This window comes from Chelmon rostratus, chromosome 4 (assembly GCF_017976325.1).
Source record: "Chelmon rostratus isolate fCheRos1 chromosome 4, fCheRos1.pri, whole genome shotgun sequence".
Classification (NCBI taxonomy): Eukaryota; Metazoa; Chordata; class Actinopteri; order Chaetodontiformes; family Chaetodontidae; genus Chelmon; species Chelmon rostratus.
Window position 1 is genome coordinate 5,501,837 of NC_055661.1, and position 17,168 is coordinate 5,519,004.

The 17,168-nt window shown below is 45.0% G+C and overlaps 2 protein-coding genes across 2 annotated transcripts; both read left to right on the top strand.

The window, feature by feature from the left end:
- Positions 1 to 6,010: 6,010 nt before the first annotated feature.
- foxq1b (forkhead box Q1b) lies at positions 6,011 to 7,841 on the top strand. Its single transcript, XM_041935588.1, has one exon. The coding sequence runs from the start codon at positions 6,195 to 6,197 to the stop codon at positions 7,089 to 7,091; it is 897 nt and encodes a 298-aa protein (XP_041791522.1). The 5' UTR covers positions 6,011 to 6,194; the 3' UTR covers positions 7,092 to 7,841.
- Positions 7,842 to 12,236: 4,395 nt separating this feature from the next.
- On the top strand, positions 12,237 to 16,455 carry LOC121605556 (forkhead box protein F2-like). The gene is made up of 2 exons (XM_041935511.1): positions 12,237 to 13,698; positions 15,610 to 16,455. Exons 1-2 carry the CDS (start codon positions 12,723 to 12,725, stop codon positions 15,780 to 15,782), a joined length of 1,149 nt encoding a protein of 382 aa, XP_041791445.1. The 5' UTR covers positions 12,237 to 12,722; the 3' UTR covers positions 15,783 to 16,455.
- The last annotated feature ends 713 nt before the right edge of the window (positions 16,456 to 17,168 follow it).

The following is a 17,168-nucleotide window of genomic DNA, read 5'->3' on the forward strand; positions in this document are numbered from 1 at the left end:
GCCATCAAATACACATGCAGAGTTTGAAAATTGCTCAAAAGAAGTAGTTCAACCATCCAAGGTACACTTCTTCCATTAGGTGTATGATTCATTTTTGCCTTTAGGTCATGTACCACTGCCTGTGTGGCAAATGAGCCCACTAGAGGGGCTACTTTGGGTCAACCCAAAGAGAAATTCATCTGACCACAGGGTACTTGGGGTCAAGGGGATCACTTGGGAACCAGAGGAGCTCTTTTGCCGACCAGAGGTGCACTTGGATTGACCGGAGGGGGGGTCACTTGGGCCATTCAGAGCTGCACTTAAGCTAACCATGGGCTCTTGGGTTTACCACAGGCACCCAAGGGCTGACCATGTAGGAAACTGCACAACCAAGAGCTGCGCTTCGGCTGAGTAGAGGGTCTCATGGGTCGATCACAGAGAAACTTGGGGTCAAGAGGGTCACTTGAGGTACAGGGTGGTAAACTGACTGATAGTAGATAGTAGATTGGCAGTTGTGCCAGAAGTGTAAAAGTGTTTGAGAAGTGTAAAAATATACTGCATGTATCGAGGTAGTGAGACAGAGGGGGGACCCAGAATTACATCACTACCTTTGAATGCGATTCAGGTCCTAGCAGTGCCAGGCTGCCTTTCACCCGTGCTTCACCTGTACTTCACCTCTCTCCTTAATTACTTTAATTACACTTTGTTGGCTCCGTTTATTTATATGTATCTATTTTTTTTCTCTCTGTTGGTCTGGCAGGGTGTGAGCGCCTCAGGTAAGAATGCAGAAGAACCCAAAATAGCAACATGTGGCTGCCAACTGACTGGAGGATATGCTGCTTCATTTTATCAGATTTCATTTATTAATCGCTGACACAGAAGCAGCAGAGATTTACGCTCATCAAACCACACTTATGAAAACTCTGTGAGTCACTGCATGTACTGTATTTATGTCTCTGTGTGTGTATGTGTGAGTGTGTGTGTGTGTGTTTTTCCTACATGCGGCAGCTGCTTATCAGAACATTCAATACAGAAAGTTCTTGTGGTATGTATCACAACAGCTTCATGGGAACTTTTTTGTTTGTTACTGTTAAGTGTTCAGGTGTGCCTCCGATTTTATGGACTGGGCACCCCCCACCATTTATCCTCCTAAACACAAAGGTGTGATTCTACAGAGGCGCAACAAAGCAGGCAAAACGTTTAGAGGGCTGCATTGTTTGGTAATTACAGTAATCACCGCTCGAAGAATAAACAAGATGGAATGTATGTGTCTTTCTCTTCTGTTTCGCAGAAGCACATGCGCAATCTCACAGTCTTTCACACCCACACCTGAGCAGACGCACAGCTGCAGACAAACGTACACCCCCGTACACAAACCCCTGTACCGGTGCCTACTGTGTTGAGTACAGGAATGAGTGGAATTGGTGTGGAATGCCTGGTTTTTAGGTTGGCTGTGAAGTAGGCACATCGGCGTCCCTACCTGTGCGCCCAAATGAAGCATATCGACTATCAGTGGCCTCTGTCAGAGACTAGATCTGCTGCAGGGAATCTTGGGAATCTCAGCTACGCAGCGCCTCTTGTTGCCGTCCCTCCCTGTCCTGCTCACCCACAGTCTGCACTTTGTTTATACAAAGACATGGGGGCTGGACACCCTTCACTCACAGAGAAGAAAGAAAACAAAGATGAGATACAGGTAAGAAGTCATCCAGAGACATGCAGACAAGGGTTAGCGTGTGAGCACAGACCGCCGGAGAGGTGGGGCTATTTTTGGAACTGCGGAGGATTTACCCAATGAATTTACATTGCTGGAATTCCACTCGTGTCAGCACTTAAAAGACATTTCTCCTCCTGCTCAAAGGAGACACTTCAATCTCCTTAGGTGAGCTAAAACAACAAGGTGCCAATTTTAGGACAGACGCATTAACAGGTTGTATAAGCGTGATGTGTTTCTCTAGTCTTACTGCAGAGCAGAGTGTACTCTTATGACCTTGATGACCTCTCAATTAAAGCAATGTCTTTGCATTAAACATATCTATTAGAACCTGGAGCGACGAGATGATCCTGACCTTCTCAAATGATGCAATGTTCTGAAATAAGCCTTAATCCAGATATCCGGAGGGAAAGAATAATGCAATACTTCATTGAGCCCTGTGGGGAAATTGCCTTTCCACTTCTGATTTCAAATTGCCATGTGGAGGATAAAAAGAGAAAACAGGTGTGCTGCCTTTCACACCAAATCATTTCAGCACAGGTGTGTGTAGCAATCTTGGCAGAGCACCTGAAATCAAATACAACCTCACCACACTTCTACAAAGACAAAAAAAAAATACACACAGACACACCTACCACCAGCCCAGCAAGGTAAAATTCTGCGTGTGCCTCGTCACAGTGTCGTACAGCGGCGGCGATAATGATAGCACACATGCTGCTGCTTTCCTCGGCTCTGGTTTTAGGCTCACAGCAGTCGGCCTCCTGAGTTTCAATAAAAACATTTTGGTTTCAACTCTCCAGCTGCTGCAGCAGCGTCCCAGTGAGAGGAGGAATCCGTTTCCAAAAGCTAAATTTGATCAGAGGATGTCTGACGACCTTTGCATTCTCCGACATCCTTTCTCCCATCACAACTGCAGAGTTTCTGATATTGGAACCGACTCCAGACTTCAGATTTTATGATGTAGCTGTGTAAGCAAAACATGTCCAAGACCCACACTGGTTCACCTTCCACTCACAGAGAAATGACACCATTGTACATTTACAAATGAAAAAGCCAGAAATGTTCTAAGTTTACACTGAGGAGCAAAACAGCAGCATGGCGTATTTGTTCCACAACAAAAAGTCTTCCAAATGAAGGGAGTGATGGAAGATTGACTTTGACACGGAGGCCAAGGTTCATTTTCTCTATTCAAACAAGTTATCTAGATAATCTTTCCCTTTAGCTAAATCTGAGTTGTCTGAACTTTAAAAAGCACATATCTGCCACTGAGCAGTGACAGCCGACAGATTCGTTTCAAACCAAGGAGCCATTCTAAGGCCTTTCATTAACATGACTGGAAAAACAGACCAGACTTCAAGAACATGTACACGTAGTAACCTACTTACCCTCTGAATTCTGTTGCTTTCACACATTCACACACAGACACAAACAGCTCTGCCGATCTCACTCCTGTCTTGTACACCCAAAGTTATAATTAGGTGATAAAACTGAAACATGGAGACACACAAACGGCTCAGGATGCCATGCAGATTTCATATCTCAGTGCGTGTCAGGAACAGACTGGTAGGCAGCAGTTTATAGTGACCTTATCTTATATCCCATGGTATCATTATGAAATTCTTATACATCGTTATTCCTTCAGGGGTCTTTCATGTGTTTTTTGTTTAGCATAATCCCCAAGATTTATTGCATCCCGATGTAGGTACACACACAAGAACATGACAGTGTACAGAGTTGAACTCACATTAAGTTGTTCAGGCCCCAGCAAAGTCCGAGCAGCTGAGACGGGGGAGTGCCAGAGAAGACAGTTTAATGATTATTACTGGCCTCAGGCCAAGCTCATAACTCATGTTAACTCCCCTGCCGCTCTCTGCATCGTCATCTGGCTGAAAGGTGTTGACAGGAGAAGAGTTAGTGGGACAAACAGACATTTGGTTTACAGGTGTCAGTTTACTTAAAACTTGTGCGGGTAGATACGCCCCCCTACAAATACTAGCTTACTGACTGCAGCTTGACTAAATGTCTCCACACAAATGTAATGTGGTATTCATTTATGGCTCATATATTAACTGGTGATCAGGGTCAGCATGGTTACATCACCAAACCCGTGTTGCAATGACACAACAATAGACTGGAGGTCCTGAATTCTCCTCTGTATTGTATATATTAGTAACCTTTGGTTATTTATACAATAAGAGGAGCTTGGTGTTTCAATCTCTTTGAGCTGGCAAAGTGTAAAACTACCTTGTCAGCAGGGGGCGCCCCACAGAGGTGTTAGGGCTTGTGTACATTTTTGTCACTTGTAGTTATGTTTATCAAATTGATTTTATTTTGCTCATTGTTAAGTAAGTTTTACAAAGTTAGATTATTTCATTTGTCCCAGTTACTTCAAATCTACTGGCTATGTTTTTTTTTTTTGTTTTTTTTTTGAGATTGCTAAAGCTTTTGCAAGCTGATTAAGTGGTTACTAATAGTTTCAAAACCTATTCTACTACTGTGTTGTATCACTTTGTATAATATCATATTAATGCCACCCATCCACAATTTTATATTGCGGTCCAGTAGCAGTAAGCTTCATTCACCCAGAATGCTGAATAGCCTAAAAACACATTGTGTAGAATTCCTACGCAGCACTATAATTTCTTTTCACATTGTTCTGATGACATAAGTTTTCATTTTGAAGAAAAATGTGTAAATACTGTGAAAATGCAGTAAAAATTGACGCCATCTTCCTGTGGATTCCACACACTGTGATGACGCAATGCCACGGCTGTCTGTCCTTTTTGATGCTTCCACCAGGAGGCGCTAATGTTTGAAATGGCCCTATATAAGATGCTTAGAATTAGCTATGTTTATTATAGCAGTTTTCAGTTTTTATGCATGTTATTGGGAATTTAATGAGTAACACCTTACATTTGAAAACTGAATTCAAACGTGGCTGTCATTAAAGAATGTGACTCTTGGACTGACAGCTATGGTTTGACCCTGCTGTGCTTATTTCTACATAAAATAGATGCCACCGTTTCCTCCTATGAAAACTTTGGATAATGAGGACATCAGAAAATCAGAGGACAGAGTAACTAACTCCAATATATAATCAAACTTTAAATATAGAAACTGAAGAACTACAACAATACAGTGGTGGTGTTAGGGGTCTCAGGATTCCCCTTTATGTTCAACAGTGAGATTTTCACCAGCGCTCTGAGAGGCAGACACTGCCTCCCTCACTGCATTGCATCACCGGTTCAAACGCACAGTGAATCGCCTGTTTTCCACCCAGGCTTCTGCCGCTCTGCTGTTTCTTTGCATGCAGGTGCTCTGAACTTTACATGACCTCTCAGGCAATATTTATCTTTCTGTTGTTGGGTTTTCTTTTTGTTGTTCTTCTTCTTGTTTGTTTTTATTCCCTCAGCCCTCTTGCTTAACCCGAGGGCTTACATATCATTCACTGTGCGTCCTGTGGAACTCATCCAAAAACGTCTCTTTTAATTCAATTTCGCGTCCGCGTTACTTCCCCGTTCCACCAGAGTGCCGGTGAAGGAGCAGATTCAAGTGAACCGCCTCGTCTGTTTTTACCATCTATTCTGTTCTCTTCTTTCTGCCAATCCGACATTTTTCTGACTAATTTATCTCAGCACCGAACTGTTCAGGCTCTCTGGGGACTTTGCTGGTGTGCGTAAAAGTGCCCTCAAGTGTAAGTGGCTCTATCACCTTTGAGAAGCGCAGTTGTTTTTCACTGAAAGGCAGTGAAGAGGATAAATATCAAAACAAGGCTGAAACTACTGATTACAACTTGAAAACGTGCATTTCTACTACATTTGACCTTTTCGTGATCTTTTTAATGTTAGAGCACTGTCACTGAATCTGGAATCCAGACAGAAAAGGGAGTTTTTGTTGACTCATCATCCAGCAGAAAAAGTTTATTTAAAGGGTTTCAAGCGTCGATTTTGCTTCCGGAAAGGTGTTTTTGTTAGAGAACTGTGTACACAAACAGCTGATAGGTGCATCTGATGCTGTTGTGTCTCTAATCTGTGTGATAACCGACTCCATGACTTTCTAAAAGTATGGACGGTTGCATTTTTTTTGGGGGGGGGGGTTGCACTTCAGACTAATTATTTTTCATACCTGCCCTCTCTCGCCTCACTCCCTCACTTTTTTTTCCCTCCACTGGCGTGGCACGGTAGCGTCCAATTGTAAACATACATATATTATATCACTCAATCGCTTCAATGAATTCGAGCTGGAAACCCCGCCTGTGGGCCGTCCCTTGCTGAGGCATTATATTATAGCAAGACAAGCGTGTCTCCGGAGACAGATCAGTGTTCTGCCGCTCCAGACTGAGGCTCGGGGTGCCTCCAGCGCTTCAGACGAGTCTTTACAACACACCAACACTCAGAGACATTTCTGCTGTCAGGACTGCTGCACCTGCTCTGCTGCTCAGCTGAGACGCGACTGTAGCGGAGGAGACACTTCAAGGAGACGCTCTTCCTTCTTTTTCGGGAAAATGAAACTTGAAGTTTTCTCTGCGCACCACTTCGCACAGAAGCCGCTGGAGCTGTGCATGGATGCAGAGGGAGGAGTCCCGTCTCCTCTGTCCGGGGACGAGCTGGGGTCGGACGGGGACTGCGTGGCCAACAGCCCGGCACCTGTCACCCAGAGCGGCGACGGCAGCAAGGGGAAGCCGTACACCCGCAGACCCAAACCCCCTTACTCCTACATCGCCCTCATTGCCATGGCCATCCGGGAGTCCAGCAGCGGCCGCCTCACTCTGGCAGAGATCAACGACTACCTGATGAAGAAGTTCCCGTTTTTCCGCGGCAGCTACACCGGCTGGAGGAACTCTGTGCGCCACAACCTGTCACTCAACGACTGCTTCCTCAAAGTGCTGCGGGACCCGTCCAGGCCCTGGGGCAAGGACAACTACTGGATGCTCAACCCGCAGAGCGAGTACACCTTCGCTGACGGGGTGTTCCGGCGCAGGAGGAAGCGCATTGCCAAGAGGTCCCCCAAAGAGCAGGAGAGCCCGGACATCCTCAGCGAGGACACCCGCCTCCCCGCCCCGGAGGAGAGGGTGGGGGCAAAGTTCTCCAGCTCCTTCGCCATCGACAGCATCCTCAGCACACCCTTCAAACGGAAGGAGGACAGCCACGCTGATGCAGACACCCACGCCCCCCGGCTCTACTGGCCCCCAGGGGCCCACATACTGCCTTACACTCTGAGCTATCCGCCACAGCACACGTACCTGTCAGAGGGGGCGTACAGCGGCACGGAGCCCAGCAGGGATGCACTCAGATACCTCCAGCAGACGGCACCGGCCATGGCCGCACCTGAGGCCGCGCTCCACGCGCTCAGGATGCCCAGCAAGGCGCGAGGCTTCCATATAGACTCTTTGCTCTCATAAAGCACGCGGACTGCTGTCAGACTTGTATGTTTTGTCCCATGATGTGCACTTTTGTGGGCGCTCTTAGCTTTCAGTGCTTTAGCTGTTAAACTGTTTGGGACTCTGTCTGTCTCACCATGACTACTGTAAGTCATTTTGCAGTGAAAAAAAAAACAAACAAACATGGCGTGTTGTTCATATAGATCTAACTGAGTGGTGACAAATAGTTGCTGTCATCACCGGACATTCCATTGTGTGTGTGTGTGTGTGTGTGTGTGTGTGTGTGTGTGTGTGTGTGTGTGTGTGTGTGTGAGTGTGCGCGCGCGCGTATTCACGCACCCACGGTTCATTGGTCATTTCTACTGTATGACGGCAACTAAGTGCCACGTTGAAACATAAAACTATTCATCTATTTATATTTTCGTGTTTTGTATGACCTGCTGTATAAAATATTGTTGTATATAGAAAAATATTGACTGAGCTGCGATGAGCAGTCACGTGGCCGCACTAGAAACGCATGGAAATGCCCGACGTTTTCCTGAGATTGATTCATGCATGCCTGGTATTTTTATGAATAAAAAAACGTGAGACAATGGGACCCTGGTGTTCAGCGAGTTATTCATGACAGGCATGAAAGGGCGCTGGTGAGATCACAAGCAGGTGTACAGATCAGTGGGGGCGGGAGTGAACGGGCCTTACACCTGTTCGACAAGAGAGATGGGTCAGAGGAGGCTTTCCTGTGAAGCCAACAAAAGCAGCCAATTGTTGGTCTCCTAATCTTTTGAAAATGAACTCCTGCATCACAATCATTCAAATAAACATCAAAATAATGCAATTAAAGTATATCTTAATGCCTATTAAGATAGAATCGTCTTACTCTTCACTGATTTTTATTATTAATCTATGTAAATATATATATATATACATATATATATGGTGGCTTATTTGAATAGCACAAAAAAGTCAGTCTATTGATATATTGCAAGAGGCAACAACCATAGTAAACCAATAAAAGAACAGATCAAATAATAAAGAGTCATCATAAAAACGCTATTGCTATCATTATTATGCTATGTTATTATTTATTGCTTTATGCACACACACACACACGTGCCCAGCCCACAGACACCCACAACACACCAAAAAACAGCCGCGGTTCAACATTTATCAGAGCAGCACTCAATTTATAATATTATTATAAGTAACAAATAACTCTCTGGTTCCACAATAAAATCTGCCACAAAAAAAGGTTTCATTCCTATAAAAAGGTTTTATAGTGGTCTATCCAGAAGAACTGACTAATGAAATTATTATTGTTGTTATTATATTTGACATGAACAGCCCATTGATAGTATTACTTACTGTTCTACGTTTTAGCAAAACAACAGTATTGAATAGGCCAATGTTCCCTGGAGATATGAAAATGATTGGTGCATGCAGTCGGTTCGAAGTCACGATCCGTACAGAACAGTTTATCACAAACTAACAGGAAACAAGAGACAAAACAGGGACAACGATGCGGTGTGAACTGTGTTCCGCCACCAAAACACAATCAGCAGATTTGATTATTTGTGTCGGCCGGATGTTCAGATTTACACACACACACACACACACACACACACACACACACACACACACACACACACACACACACACACACACACAAACAAACAACAACATGCACCGCGCGTTGTCCTGCAGGCTGTTTACTGCTCGTGTCCGGAGGAGGCTGCAGTTGCTCTCCGCGGTCCTGAAATAGACCCCAGACCCATCATCAACATCATCATCATCATGGTCCACTGACGAGTCATCCTTACAGGCCGCTTTCAGTGTTATGCTTCTCGTGGAAATTTTGGTCTAAATTCAATGTACAGTCAATATACTGACTCCGACACACAGCTTCCCGAAAGGTAAAATAGCATTTCTGGTTTCTTAGTCATCTCCGATAATTCTGGTATCAAATTTACTCGGTTCCAGTCAGTCTTGCGTCTTTGTTTAGTGTGCGTGCTATTTTGTACAGCATCAAAAAAAGCTTTCAGTCTGGGAGTTTCCTTCAAACATTTGCCGGTTAAGTAACAGGCTCGTTTTTACCAAATGCAATCACACAACAAGCAAAGTAACGCCACAAAACTGAGGTGTCTTTGTCAAGAGTGTTTAGCTGCTCTCCATCAGACTGATGCCACAGCGCTACAAAAGGCTTTCCTGATGTTGTTTTGCAATTCATTGAAACGCGAGCGTAACCATTTTATTCCTTTAATTCTTCAAAATAATAAATCCCACAGATGCAAAAGACAAAAGTATTTAATGTCAGGATTCAAGCAATCTTTTTAATCCCGATGTCGTAGTTTGGGACATGAACCCCTGTGATGCAGCTGGATTGGTCAAAACGAATCTGCAGATTTCCAAATAAATGTCCGGTGTTTTTATTACTGCAGTCATCTTAATATCTGAGCAGGTTTTCATGATTTCCTTGCCATGGCTTTATACTAAGCAGGCCTCTATTCTACATCTCATGTGGCCCCTCTCTGATCGTTACGCACATGCATGTTGTGGCTTTAAAGCAGAAGCAGACCGGCCTGAGTTCTGTTTTCGGCGCGCACTGAGCGGTCTGACAGGTGACAGGTGAGACTCGCTCCTGTTTTCAGGGACAATGCTGCAACCTGCAGGTGAAACGCCGGAACAGCATACCTGTCTGCGGGGCTGTCACGTGGCTCCGAGTCCTCCCAGTATCCCTGCATTGTTCACATCCCTGCTGACGTGACGCGCGTCCCTCAAGTTTGTAAACAGCCTTTCTCTGCATTTCATCCTGGGTCTGCTTCGACCCGGTCCACATGCTGTCTGAGGAGGAGCTCAGGCCTGTTCCAGGGCTGACTGCCTGCGAATAAGGCCCACAGTGTTATGAAACCAAGCCTTACGGCAGGCACAATGTTAGGAAGTCCAAACAGTCTGTCACTCCGGCAAACTGAACCGCGCCTGACCTCCCAGAGTCCCGGAGAGGCAGCTCCAAAGCTCCCGGCACCACCACAGGAAACACAGGCGGAGGTAGAAAACCCGAGCAGCCAAAGAATATTAGATTACCGTTAAATGGACCTGAACTCAATATTTGTTATTCTTTTATTGAATGAATTTTGTTTATTACAGGCCTATCTAATATATGACAGTGGGGGGTAAAAAGGACATTAAAGACAGACCTCGTTATTATTGTTGTTACTATTACTATTATTATTATTGTTGTTGTTGTTTTTATTTTATTATATAGCCTGACATTGTGTTTCTATATTATTCGGGGGAATTTGTATTTCTAAGTATCTATGATTTATTTATAAATATTTTTTAGCGAGAAATACAGGATTCGTATGATTTTGTGAGTGTTTTGCACTTCATTTAAATAAAGTATAATTGTAGGCCGTGAATATTTTATTTCAAGATAGGCTGAACTAGGTTACCTGAGGTCAAGAAGCCCGACAAACACTCTCTCAAAGTCTTATCTAGCTAATATTTTATGGGGGATAGACAATATATTTCTGCCTAAACATGAAAACAAACAGAAGGCCTTATTATGTCGGCAGCAGGCTTAAACGGGCCTCCAGCCGTGACTGTACTCCAAAGACAAACTCTTCTATCAAAAACACCTCTGAATAGCTTTCGTGGTGGCCGCTAGCCACTTCATATTTAGAGAAGGCTAAATTAGGTTCTCATATAATCTCGGTGCGTAAAAACAGCCGGAGCGCCGTCTTCAAAGCGCTCCCAGAACAAAGATTCCTCCTGCAGGCCAACGCATCCTGATCTCGGCGGGGGTCATAAGTTTTGATGTCGCAGGAAATTTCTGGGGCCGTTAAGATCCTCCAAACTGCGCCGTGTGTCACGGTGGAAAATGATTTTATCCGCACATCCTTTGTTGTGCAAAGTGCAAAGGTTGCTGGTGATTGTTTGGAAAATCCTCCAGGCTATATCTAAATTTAAAAAGGTTGTGTGGGTAAACACGTGCACAGAGACATATTTGTGCATGTGAAATAAAATGTGAAAAATATGGAGCTATGTTTCTTTTTTTCACTGATGGTGATGCTGAAAATTACATATGCATGATTAGAAATCAATAAGAACAAGAAAAAAAAACATCGTGGCAAATATGCACAACACCACCAAAAAGCCCTCGGTTTAGCGACAGCCACAAAACTTGACGCTCTTTCCCCCCTTCAAAGCCCAATGATCTCCGCTCCGACGCGGCGCGGATGTTGATATTACCTTTATGGGATATATAACTCCGTCATGTTGGACAAATCTGTGTGTGATGTCTCCATAGGGGAGGAAACTGTCGACGCCCGCTCGCCTAATTTCGCTTTTCTGTCTCTAATGAACGTGGGGCCCATGGGACCGGCTCTGGCCCGGGGCGGTAAGCTGACACTGGCGCGCTGTGTGTGGTATCCAGGGCCGGGCTTGATGGAAAAAGCCTGCTTCCACTCATGTCAAAGTCATTTACTCAGAGCAACCCCCTGCTTACACACGCACGGTAAAGACCACCACCTCTCCATCTCTCACACTCCTCGCCCCAGCCCGGCACCGCGACAGTTTGTTTTTGTTATCCTCTGGACCAGTTTGGGAGGAAATTATGAGCAAAATAATACAAATACTACAAGATGGTGCTTTTTTTTATTGCTTCACAGCGACGCGTTTGGGTATTAGCTGCCGCAGATATCGTGTAGGCCCAAGTGCATGTTTTGGGCATCATGGTTTGAATCGCAAGCTGGGCTTTTTGCACATATTGTGGTGGTTTATTCGTGTCAGGAAAATGTATGATCCGTGGCACATCGGGCTGAGATCACCACTTCATACATGCAGGACCAGAGGAGGAGAAAAGCTCGTTTTTTAACTTGCGCGTCTGGCGTGTGGCGCTGTTGATTGGGATGTCTGGGGGAGGTTTGATAGATGGCTTAATTGCGTGTAGTTCGAACTTGGAGAGAGGAGGTGGGAGGGGAAGAAAAGAAGACAAGGAGAGAATGAGGGGCTTTAACGCTGCTGAGAACGGTAGGTGGACATGGGCCAAATTTGGCAAGAGGGTGGAGGGGGTGGATCTATTCGTCACTGATTTCAGGGAGATTTGCAGGCGTAGAGTGCGGATGAGGAGAAGGGGGGGGCTCTCGCAGAGGGAAGAAAGATTCATGAAATGATAGGTGGTCGAGCTTTGTTTGGCTGGACCGTTGCGCGCAATAAGTCGAGGGGTTTTCGCGTTTCCTCCACTTGAGGAACTATTAAGGCGGTCGATGGACACCCGGCGCGCCACACAGCACCACTTAGCGCCGCTGTGACACCCAGTGGAGCCTCTGTGTCGAGCTGCAGCCCTGGACTCTCAGTCTCCAGTGGATAACCAGCTCCCCCCACTCTCTCTTCCTCTTCCTCTCTCTATCAGTGCGTACCCGCCGTGCGTTCTGCATGCGTCAAGGGAGCACCGTGCGTAACGGGAGAGTCGTGCGTAACTGGAGACAGATTCCACTCCATTTTGCGCTGGGATTCTGAGGACCACTGGCGGTGTAACGCTCACTTGCAAGGACCTTGACCGCCGGATCCCGATATATTTCTCCTCGGAAACATCTCGCGGCTCGTCTTCTCTCACTCCCTCTCTTCACTCTACGCCAGTCGTACGTCAGTGCTGACATGACGACCGAGACCCCTCAGCAGCAGCTGGACCCTCCGCCTCCTCTGAGATCCAGCCCGGCGTCCGGCGTCCTGCACCCCGCCATGCTGAGCCCACAAGCCGCCACAGAAAGTTCGCCCACCGCCATTAAAGGGAAGAAGACGAGCTCCGGTTTAAGGCGACCGGAAAAGCCTCCTTATTCCTACATCGCTCTCATCGTTATGGCAATACAGAGCTCCCCCACCAAACGGCTGACACTCAGTGAGATCTACCAGTTCCTCCAGGCTCGGTTCCCATTCTTCAGGGGCTCATATCAGGGCTGGAAGAACTCGGTGCGGCATAATCTTTCGCTGAACGAGTGCTTCATCAAATTGCCCAAAGGGCTGGGCAGGCCGGGGAAAGGCCACTACTGGACCATTGATCCGGGCAGTGAGTTCATGTTCGAGGAAGGCTCTTTTCGTCGCAGACCCAGAGGCTTCAGAAGAAAATGTCAAGCCTTGAAGCCCATGTATCGGATGATGAACGGCATAGGGTTCGGCACCTCCATTCTCCCACAGAGTTTTGACTTTCAAGCTCCATCCGCCACTCTGGCCTGTCACAGCAACAGCTACAATTTGGACATGATGAGCAATTCAATGGCCGGGGGGTACGACGGGCTGAGCGGTGGCCACCATGTACCCCACATGTCCCCGAGCCCCGGATCCACATACATGGCGAGCTGTCCTGTGCCGCCTAACGGGGAGTACGGACCGGACAGCAGCAGCAGCCCCGTGCCGTCCTCTCCAGCCATGGCGAGCGCGCTGGACGGCCACTCCCCGTACGCCAGTACATCCGCACACTGGGCGTCCTCCGGCGGCTCCCCCTACATCAAACAGCAGCCTCTAGCCTCCAGCAGCCCCGCATCCTCTGGTTTACACTCCGGCATGTCGCCGTACTCCCTGGAGCAGAGCTACCTTCACCAGAACGGCAGGGACAGCCACACCAGCGACATATCAGGTACCACAAACTGACTCGCACCGGTGATGATGATGATATCTGTGGGGATTATCCTAAAAATAAAGGAATAAAAACACATGATAATAATCCTCACAGCACGGCCACCTCATCTGCAGGACAGGCTGGATTTAGTTTCTGTCTGCAGCAGCGGCCTGTGATCGCTCCTAATTAAGGAGAAAAAATTCAGTGATGAAGACATATAATTCATAAATATAACTAATATTTTAAATACGGATTTTCGTGCTTATTTGACCGCAAAATAATGACAAAGGGGAGTTCACATATTCCTACAAGGCCAGTAATAAAAAATAAATCCATCATTTAATACGATTAATTTCCATCATATAGCTGAATTGTATTTTCTCCTCATTAATTGAGTCAAATCGTTTATTAAGATCAACAGTTGTTCGTGTCAAAATTATTTAATAATTGTGTGTCTTATTATATTGAATATTAAAGTAGCATTGAATGTTTATTGAATTATAAAACCCACTGGTCTAAGCGGGGCTCAGTGAAATGAGTTTTTAAAAATGATTTAAACGAATAAATAAATCCATTAGATTCAAATTGGGAGAGCTGCTAATGTGTCATACCCCAACCCTTTAATCCACAGTCTACAGGCTCTGTGCAATTCTTCACGGGATATTTAGCTTAATAAATAGATGAAGAAAAACAGCTATTTTGTGATCGCGCTCCTAATTCGCCGCCCCAGTTCACGCTCATTTACTCTAACATAACACACTGAGGCTCTCCTAAAGTCTGGGGATTTCACCGAGGCGAGTAACTCATGCTGGAGCCCGAAAGGGTCCCAGAGGTTAACCAAACAAAGACTGTGCAGGTCGGACCACACCGGCGGAGGATTTCAGCCACCGCGTATCCACCAGAGACGGCGGGCCTGGTTAAACTTTACGCAGCGTCTTAATTGAGGCTGTGAGGAGGATAAATGTGCTGGACTGCACAGCGCAGGCTCGGTCACTGTACTGTCAGTCAGGGAGGCTCGTCTGTTGTCTAAAGCGGGCGCAGGGCAGCGAGCTGTGGCCCGGAGGATAAAGCCTGCTGTCTTCCCCTGAAAAACAGTCACATCTGGAGTCCTTATGACCTTGACGAAGCCACAGCCTCCCCATTTCTCTCTCTGGAAACAGAGGCTCACTTCCACTCTCCAAATGACGGACACCGAGTCTAATTTAAATATTCTTGCACGTTTAGGGCTCTCCAGGGGAAACTGTCTCGCAGATTATCGTTATTGGTTAGAGATCCAAATAAAAGCATTGACTTGATTTTAAAGAGCTGGCTAAAGGAAAGCGGTGCCTTTTAAAATACAAATGAACGGGGAAATTATTGCGCTGTCACTTTGCGGAAGGTGTTCAAAAATATTATCCAAAAACTTTTTAACAACAAAAAATCTATTTATTATAAGAAATGACAAATCTATGCAGCGGTAAGTCCGTAAATGTGTGAGGTGGTTAAGGAGAAGGTTATTTTTTTATTTATATATATAAAAAAATCTTAATACGAATTTCACTAAATAAATCAGAGGCCTTTTCCTCCTCGGCAGTCAGCTGTGTTCATTTTAAAGCCTGTATGACGCGATCAGGCCGACGTTTGTTGAAGTTTTGAGAAGGATTGCCTCATATTTCTCATTTCTAGTCCACATTTTACTCCAGAATACACATTTTGCGGTTTATGAAGCATCTTAGACAATTTTATATTTTATTTAGAAGATATTTGACTTGTAAAACACGAATTTCTGTTCACAACAAACGATATTTACCGTCCACTCGCTGTGTTTTTTTTTTTTTTTTTGTGTGTGTGCAGAATAATTGAATATAAAAGTTGGATTAAGCTCGAAATGAGAAGAATCCGTTCATAAAGCACACTGAGCATTAATGTATTTCCTCTCTCCCTCCTCAGTGGGGATCCCTCGTTATCAGAGCCATTCCTCGGTGTGCGACAGGAAAGATTTTGTGCTGAACTTTAACGGCATCTCCTCCTTCCACCCCTCGGCTGGCGGATCCTACTATCACCATCACCACCATCACCATCCCCAGAGCGTCTGTCAGGACATCAAACCCTGCGTGATGTGAGCTCTCTGTCACTGTGGACTTCAAACAGGAGGCGGCGACGGTCGCAGTGAAACTGCAGGTCCGCCGTGAGAACAAACAATTGACATGTTGAATTTTCTCTTGTTTTTGAGTTTTTCTGGAGGACTCGTAGCAGGATGTATCCTGGTGTCCACCCTCACACGTTTGCCTCCTACATGCAGCCAAAGTAGCCTTTTGGTTGGACTTGAGAACACTATGCAATGAAGGAAATGAATGAAGAAACCCCAGAGGCCTTTCAAAAACCACTTTGCCTATATGAACCCTGACAAGCGTTTTCTTCTTCAAAAGAAGTTTCAGAAACACGACTCTTCATGTGTTTGCTCTTGTAACACGTGCAAACAAATTATATTCAATGTACCTATGTCCTATCCTATTAGAGTAACTACACACATGACGCTTTAGGCTAACATGAACTGCAACAAACCTTGCACTTAATGTATAACCCTTTGCCAACTTTTTGTCTTGTAAAAGGTTTCAATAAAGCTGATATATATTTTAGGCTACATTCCTACAGACCTCTGTCTTTCCATGCACATCCACGTAGAAAAGCTATCTTGAGATTGAGTTTGTATATAACAGAAAGACATAATTACATTTCATGTTGCCTCCTGGCCATTTTCACATTTCCAGTGTGGTCAGTGTCGATGGAAATTGATTGAGCACATTAAACTCAGTTTGAGATACTTGTACTCATTTATTTGGCTGCTGGAGTTCATCTACAGAATAAGATTAAACATGCAAAACCAGATTATAATATTTAATGCTTGATCGTTGATACATTAAACTGCTGGACAGCGCAGAGGTTAAAATTACATCCTTTGCAGACTGCTACAACATTAAAGTTCTTCTTACACATTAACACATCAGTGATTATAATAAAATAATACTATAGACGGGAGTGATCCTGCTGCATAATGAGTACTTTTACTTCTCATACTTAGTATATTTTGCTGTTATTTAAATAATGGATTGGATGCAGGACTTTTCCTCCATATGACATGTTTTCATATTGTGGTATTGCTACTTTTACCCAAGTAAAGACCCTGATCACTTCTCCCACCACTGATGGTCAGCTTATAGTATTATTGTCTGAAACGAATGACATCCAATAACAAAGGCAAGTGTACATTATGACAACCTAGTGTGCAACATACAGCTGCCTCAAAAACGATTGCCTTGAATCTTATTTTTCAGTTAAAGGATCTTTTGTCATTTAATTCATAGTTTTTATTTTCATAGTGATTTAAATCTGAAATTTGTATTATTTCGATGGTTTCAGTTTTGGTGTGCTGTTGTTATTATAATGAGGGCGTTACAGTGGTGGAAGAAAGTATTCCGATGCTTTACTTAAGCAAATGGAGCAACACC

Bases quoted from the DNA above. Each gene is read 5' to 3' on its own strand.
- foxq1b (XM_041935588.1), top strand. From the start codon at position 6,195: ATGAAACTTGAAGTTTTCTCTGCGCACCACTTCGCACAGAAGCCGCTG.
- LOC121605556 (XM_041935511.1), top strand. From the start codon at position 12,723: ATGACGACCGAGACCCCTCAGCAGCAGCTGGACCCTCCGCCTCCTCTG. The intron at 13,699-15,609 runs GTACCACAAACT...CTCCCTCCTCAG, and splicing joins CCACACCAGCGACATATCAG to TGGGGATCCCTCGTTATCAG.